Here is an 8,500-nt window from a genome sequence, read left to right as displayed (position 1 = left end):
CATTTCGAAGGAGATGATGATCACCCAACATAGACTTCATACTTTTTTGCTAAATTATTAGAAATATAATGAGTAAGACTTAAGACTATAATTAAGTTTGTGTTAAGATTGATATTTTTGGTGGTTTGTGGTTGGTGATGAGAAGGAAGTTTGTCGAAGGGTTAAATATATAGTTGGTGAAAAAGTAGGAATTTGGATAAGTGAGTCATTAATGGGTCAGCAAGAGGAAAATATTACAAGTTGGAGGGCCATGGCCACCAGAAAACATGCATATTCATATTTCTTGCTAAAGAAGTTGATGATTCCATGCACATGCTTATTTTTATTTTAGTTGATGAGCTTTACAATATGCATGACGACCAGATCTTATCCATTCTTTACATAATAGTAATCAAGTCAAAATCTAGCTAGTATTGCTTTTACTTTTTTTTAAATTTGTTTTTATATATAATTCCATTAGCTAATAATCAAACTAGGTTAGCCGAATTTCATTGGAAGGGATAAAATTAATTATTATTAGAAAGAACCGGCGTATTGGGCATAAATGACAAGGTTTCGGCTTGCAAGATTAGATTACACTTGTTGAGTTGTTGTCTGCATTGCTTAGTTTTGTAAGATATATAAGAAATAATCTAATTATAACAAAAATAAATAAAAAAAAAACATACGCGAATAAATCTAAACCTGTCTTATGACATGAACGAAGGAGGATATGATAGAAAATAGAGTGAACTACAAAGAAGCGAAGCAGGTGGCAAAGAAAGCGGTAACAGAGGCAAAAAACTGTGTTTATGAGGACTTTTATCAGAAGTTTGATACCAAAGAGGGAGAGAATACGCATATTTTCAACTTGGCAAGGACTAGGTTCGGGAAGTGACAAGACTTAGAGGCAATGAAATACATCAAGGATGAGGGAAGACGAGTTCTTCTGAGACAAGAGGACATCAAAACCAGATGGCTTCAGTATTTCTCTCAACTACTCAATGAGTCTAGGGGGCCAAAGGAGGAAGATAGTCAAATTTCTAAAGTTCAAAGATGTTACCACAGAGGAAGTAGAAGAAGCTCTCAAAAAGATGGGAAAAACAAAAGTAGTCGAGCCAGATAACACCCCGATCGAGGTGTGGAGGGATTTAGGAGAAGAGGGCATTCGTTGGCTGACTAACCTCTTTAATATTATCTTGAGAACACATAAGATGCCAGAAGAATGGAGGAACAACATACTAATAACTCTGTTTAAAAACAATAATGGCGATGCGAAAATATGCAGGAACTATAGAGGTATCAAACTTCTAAGCCACACAATGAAAATGTGGGAAAGAATGATAGAGAAGATAATTAGACAGGAAACGGTGATTAGAGAGAACCAATTTGGTTTTATGCCAGGAAGGTCAACCATTGAGGCAATTCATGTTTTGAGAAGACTGACGAAAAAATATAGGGATTGAAAGAAGGATCTGCATATGGTGTTCATTGACTTGAAGAAAGCGTATGGTAGCATACCACGACGCGTCATCTGGGATAGTCTTAAGGCTAGAGGTATTTCTTCAGTATACATTGAGGCTATACGCGATATGTATGACAGAGTTTCGATTAACATTCAAACACCGGTGGGGATAACAGAGCCTTTTCCAGTTAAAGTTGGACTACATCAGGGATCGGCTCTAAGTCCTTTCATTTTTACTGTCATTATGGAAGAGATTTTTAAAACTTAATAGATGAAGTCAAATAAGTTTTGATTTACACTTTACAACATAAAAAAGAACAAATATAATTGATAATCAGTAGGGGCGGTACTGGGGCCGTGCGAAGTACCCTACTGCATAGGGCCCCCGAACCTAAAAAGCCTCATATTAAAAAAATTATTGTAAAATAACATACTATTGTAGTAGAGTAGTTGGTAAAAGTTTTACTTAATGTATTAATGGTCATATATTCAAATCCAATTGATTACATTTTATTGTAAAAAACCTCATTTAATGTTTACACATTCATCAAACACCAATTATCACTAACTTAATTTATAAAAATAATCAACAATTTATTTTTAAAATTTTCAACCCTTCAAACTTTTACTCATTTTATTTTTGGTCATCAATTTACTACTATTTTTTCTTTTTCATTTTAACATTAGAAATGAAAGCTTAATTTTAACAACTTAATTTTAGTTTAAGAAATAAAAATTGTGTTGAATTTTTATTTTGTTTAAATAAATCTTTTTTGTTTTAATTAAGGGCCCCAATTTTAGAATTTATGAACAATAAACAGGGTCTTGGAATTGTTTGCTCCACCCGTGATAATCAGTTATCCAAAGCATATTAATGCTTATTTATAGGATCACACGATCCTACTATCCAATCTACCAATACGTATTATCCAATCTACCAATACGTATTTATATTAAATTAAGATAAATATACTACGTATTTAATAAAAATTTAATTTTAAAAAATACACATAAATTATTCAGAAGTTTTGTTATTATTAGTTGTAACTAATGTAGAGACTCAATCTTAACAACCTTGTCAATAACTTTAAAATGAATTAAGATAAATATACTACGTATTTTTTAAAATTTAATTTTAAAAAATACATATAAATTATGAAGAAATTTGTTTTAATTAGTTGTAATTTGTGTAGAAACTCGTGCAATGTCCGATTTTTTTTTGCATCAACATATCTAAGTATCTAAATGTGTGATATTAAAAATTAAAATCAGAGATATTATGCAGTAGAAAAACATTCAATTGAAATAGTTATATGTATGAATAAACTTTGTAATTTTGGAAATTGTCAACAATATATTATGCAGTATATCATATTATTTAATTTACTCAATTTAACTATGAATAATAGATAGTCAAAAATATTTTAATGGTAGAAATATTGGTATCAAATGTCATGTCTTTTAGTATAATATATGATTATGAAAAACCAAAATATAGGATTATAAATGAGTCAATTTTAGAAAATAATTTTTTTTTTCCGAATATCAATGATGAAGTACATATGCATGTTGTTTTCAGATGTGTGGTGTGTGATTCATCCATGGTTAAGCATTGAAGCTTTTGAGTTGGCATTCCAACTTCGTTAAGGCAGCCGACTTAATTGGCTTATGAGTTGTACGACTATGTAATCCTATTTGTCTATTTTTATTTTTGTATTTGACATACAGTAACCACTTTTTCTTAGAATATATTTTTGTTAAGACTAATTTTGTTGATAGATAATTTGTCTGCAATCTCATATAAATTTGTCTTCAATACTGATATAGGGACTAGCTTTAATTGAACAGACGAAGCTAAGATTTTGAATTAGAAGGGACTAAATAGTCGATATAGTAACAAATTATTTACCATATAAAAACTAATTAAACTATGAAAATTTCAAAATCGATTATATGGACTAAAATTAACTTAATGTTATATTCAACAAATGAAATTGAAGCTTCTCTGTAATTATCTCTTTTGATTAAAAACAAACTGTTTTTGACTCCATATATTTACCTAGAAAGTTTCCAAAAAAAGAAATCAAATTACAGATATAAAAAACATAAACACATACACACTAAAAGGATGATTGCAAAATTATAAATGATAAAGATTAATGACATTCAAGATTGTTAAAATCACGATCTAGATCGTAGAATCGAACGTTTCTACGATTTTAATTGCACCTATCGAGTTGAATTGAGATTAAAATCGTTCCTGGATAAAATCGCCAACAAAATCATTATCGGCAAAATCGTAGAATCATATCGATTTTACAAAATGACATTTCAAGCTATAATTCTTAAATATTATAGGCCATGCGACAATTCTTGACCTATTGGATATTTTAAAATTAGAAAAAACGTCTTTTCACATCTTCTTTTCAAATTTCTTTGTCATTTTTTCTAAGTATTCTCATCATTTTTTTGTTCTTCATATCTACTTAAGCTTCTGAGTCATTCATCATCAACTCTACTTGTATGTGATTTTTTGTAATGCACTTAAAATCTAATAAAGTACTGCAAAAAAAAAAAAAAAAAGTTTTACCGGTGAAAATTTATTTGTGCATTCTATTTGTCTAGGTTTGTTAGACCCTAAGTCGATTTATTTGTTTTTTTGTTAAAAGCTGAAAATACAATGCATTGAATTTACGACAAGGGGGACTAGGCATAGGGGCGAAGCTAGGATTTGGAATTAGGGCGTCCAAATAGTCGATATATGAGCAAATTATTTACTATGTAAAGCTAGGTAAATTATGAAAATATTAATCTTATATAGACTAAAATAAACTTGAATCATGATAAAAATTATATTAAACAAATAGAGTTGAAGTTTCCCTATTATTATTACTTTTGAAAAAATCTAAATGTTTTTTTGACTCTATTATTCCCTTAGCAAGTCCCAAAAAAAAACACACTATTTAAATTAGTATAGCAAAAAATATAAACACACACGCTAAAATGGATAAATGTTATAAATCAATTTTTAAAACTTTACATAATAAATTAAATGTTATAGGTGCTGAATTTTGGAATAATATTTGTAATAATAAGGTCAAATATGAAATGATTGCGTTAAAAGAGATACCTCACAATTGGCTGAAGAGTTGTAGTGTTGCACCATTTAGCAAAATATATTCTGAACATCACATTTATCATTTATCACAACCTGTTTATTATATTGTTTGATACAATCCTATGATATTTATTTTCATGACATCATATAATTTTAATTTCTGGGTTTTTTTTTTTTTTTTTTTTTTTTTTGCCTCTAGAATACAGATAATACTTGTATCTATTTATGACACTGTAATGGTATTACCTCCAAGACTCCCGCTTTAATCAAGATAAGGGCTTCATCTTACTTTAAACTTTCCTTTGCTGTGATACACTCATTAACATACTTGCATGGGAAATATTGATTTTAAAAATATGTATTTTCTTATTGCCGCTTTTAAAGGTTTCACTTATTTTGTCTATCATTATTTTTTTAAGTTTCTTGTGGTATATGGGTTATAAAATTAAATTTTAATGCACAAATTCTTCTGACTCTATTTCGGCAAACCCATTATATATTTTGTAAAATATTATACGTATGTATTAAGAATGATGTAAGTAGACATTTAAGATATAGAAAATAGATATTAAGGATACTGAAAGTATACATTAAAGCTAATGTATTAAGTAGACATTAAGAATACGGTAAGTAGACATTAATTTTTAATAGGTTAGACTTGAGATATGTCTCTTAAAAGACGATCTCTCAAGAGACTAGCTGATTTTAATGAAACCTTCATCTTCATTTTCAATTTCAACAAGGAAATTAAGTTAATATTTAATTAGAAAAATGAAATCACTTTCTCTCTTCATCTTCAAATCAAGCTTTACTTATCTTCTCTCCTGGCAAAATTAACTGCCACAAATTCAATAACGAATTCTAACGTTATTTTTAAATATTAATCAAAAGTTTGAATTTTTAATGAACCCTCAAAAATTTAGCTTTTTAAAATACTAATTAAAATATGGACATTTAGAATTAAATCACCTAAAGTTGAAATTTTAAAAAGTAATTTTCCCAATTCTAAGTCAAAATATTAACAAATATTAACGCGATTAGGCTATTTATAAAAGGATTTCACTTTATGCACATTATAGATTTTCAAAAGGGTATTTGTTACGTTTAGAATATTATGAAAATTTATATAAGATTGCGTTTGGGTATATGCATTTCATTTCAAATTGTAGATTTCAATTATAAATTCATTAATGAAGAATTTGAGAATGATAAAGTTTGGAAAGTCATTATCAAATTCTTATTTTTAACCACTTTTATAACAATAGTGAATTTGACTCAAATTCAAATTTGAATTTTTATTATTTGTCAAACACTACATTTGAATCAAATCTATATTTTCAAATAAAATCATCATTTCCAAACATAGCATAAAATTAATGTTTATATCTTTCTACATATCTACGAAGAAGCTGAGGAATCATATGTGACATAACTAGTCGCAACAAATTAATTTTTAGCCCTTGATAGTTCAAACGTAGGTTTGACGAATTTTTCTCTACCAATACAAGAACATTTATTATACTCTTTCTATTTTCATTTGTTCTTCTCATTTATTTTTTTCGTAAATCCCAATATAAACTTAAGTTTCAAATAATTTTAATTGTCAGTTTTTAAAATTACTAAAAAGTTGATATTTAAAAAATAGGTATTGAGACGAATTTATCAAGATCCCACATAAATGTATTTTTTAATATAGATTGATGAGTAATAATCAGAGTCAAAGTTTGATATTAAAATTCGTAAATTTTATTTGATATTAACGTATGAAAAAGGAGGGACAAGAGAGTATATCATATTATTATTATTATTATTATTATTATTATTATTATTATTATTATTATTATCTATTAGCTTTGATGGATTATAGTAAATTTTAACTTGGGTGCTTTAATGCATTATGCATGGTACAGTTAACAGTTATAGAAGTATATCTTTAATATTATTGGCGAATACTGATACAAGCAGACCATTAAGGTTTATGCAAAGTGGTTTTTGAGACCTAAGCCTACCTCAGCAGTGACTCATTGTCATTGCTGACAACCTGATCTGATTTGTACAACTTTCCATTACTGGACCCACGTCACTGCAGCCATTATCTAATCTTTATGTAAATCTTGAGGTTTTGATTATGAATATCATTCAAACATTATTAGAATAGAATAATATCATTGAGATATTAATCGTTACATTCACTTCTCTTCTTCTTTCTTATACTTCTTCGTTATTCTTCTCATACTCCTTTTTGGTGATCTATACTTAAAATAGTCGATTAATATATGGCAGGGGGTGCCGTCAGTAAAAACTATACAAAGATTGAAAATCTTTGACACTGTTGGATTCTAATAATTCCCTTTCTTTGACAGTGTCATATGACTTCATCTTAAGGAAATCTCTCATCCTATTTTAATTTGAGCCAAAAAAATCGTACAGTTGTTGGTAATGGTCATTCTATTCCTATTTATGATTTTGTCCTACTACTTATCTTCTCCGAACCCCCTTTCATCTTCAAAAATATCCTTCATGTCCCTCTACTTATCGAAAATTTAATCTTTGTTAGAAAATTTACCACTCAGAAAAATGTCTCTATTTCTTTTGATCATTTGGGTTTTTTTATGAAGGATTAATGATGGGATGGATTCATGAGATGTAATAGCCAAGGTGAGTTATATCAAATCTCCGCGATCAACACTACAAAGACTCAACTAATTTCCCTTGGTGATATATCATCTACTCTATAGTATGACAGCTTAGGCCATCCAAGCACTCCTATATTAGATCCTCTAAAAAATTGTCATTTAATTTCTTATAATAAAGTTACAGACTAAATGTTATGTCCTTGTTATGCTCTAGGGAAGCATGTTAAACTACCTTTTTATAATTTAATAAACTCCACTTTCTTTTTATCCTGTTAATATTCTTCATAGTAATGTATGAACCTCTCTCTTAATTAGTACTATGACTCACAAATATTATGTTTTATTTTTAGATGATTACCCAAAATTGTAGTGTACTTTTCCCAATTAAAAATAAATCCCAAATCTTTTCTATTTTGACAACCTTTTATGCCTTCATTAAAACTCAATTGCACAAAAAACCAAATAAAAAAATATTCAATGTTATAATGAAACTGAATATAAAAATTGATCATTTATTAGATTTTGTGAACAAATTAACATTTCTTTTCGTTGCTCTTGTCTAAACAATTCATCTCTAAATAGGAAAGCTGAGAGAAAAATTTATCCATCTACAACGTAGTTCGTACATTACTTACTCATGCTTCCTTACCCCTTTCTTTTTGGCATCATGCTCTCCAAATGACCACTTAATTATTAAGTATTCTTCCTTATAAACTTCCTCAGTACAAATCTTCATATTAAATTTGTTACAATAAAATACCCTCATATTCTCATCTATGAGAGTTTGGATGTTTATGCTACCCACTCATTTCATCCTATCAAATCACAAACTACAACCAGAAAATCCCTTATATTTTTCGTGGCGATCCTTTAAATCATCGTGGCTATAAAGGTTACAACATTCATGTTTTGTTTGATAAAACTCGATTTTCTTTCTCCAAATTACACGGTCATATGTCATAAACTTATAATTTTTTAGATCATGGTTTGTTCCTAATATAATCCTGATAATATCAGTACCAACAGCCTCAAAATACTCCCAAAACTGGGCTCACCCTTTCAATACCCAAGCTCCAAGACATTTCTCCCCAACCATCAACTGATTTAGCATAATCTTCCCATACTAGTCCCTCACATTCTGCTGCAAACTCCCACACACCAAAGGCCTACACACCACCTACCTATCTTGTACAAGCCTAACAAATATTTTCTCCCTATCCTGGACCAAAAACCTCATGTTTTAAAAACTTTAGTCTTCCTTACTCTATTCCCTCACCTAAAGTCTTAACTACTAGAAGTCAC

The 8,500-nt window shown here is 28.9% G+C and overlaps 1 protein-coding gene across 1 annotated transcript in view; it reads right to left on the bottom strand.

Annotated features, from left to right (window-relative positions):
• The window catches only part of LOC130805950 (GEM-like protein 4), a 1,424-nt gene extending 1,285 nt beyond the window's left edge, over window positions 1-139 (bottom strand). Inside the window, exon 1 of the mRNA XM_057670806.1 lies at window positions 1-139. This exon is cut by the window's left edge and continues 153 nt beyond it. Coding sequence (XP_057526789.1) covers window positions 1-40 — 40 coding nt within the window. The 5' untranslated portion in view covers window positions 41-139.
• Between the last annotated feature and the right edge of the window lie 8,361 nt (window positions 140-8,500).

The sequence above is a fragment of the Amaranthus tricolor genome, chromosome 2 (genome assembly GCF_026212465.1).
Source record: "Amaranthus tricolor cultivar Red isolate AtriRed21 chromosome 2, ASM2621246v1, whole genome shotgun sequence".
In the NCBI taxonomy this organism is placed as follows: Eukaryota; Viridiplantae; Streptophyta; class Magnoliopsida; order Caryophyllales; family Amaranthaceae; genus Amaranthus; species Amaranthus tricolor.
This window is presented reverse-complemented; position numbering and strand designations above follow the sequence as displayed.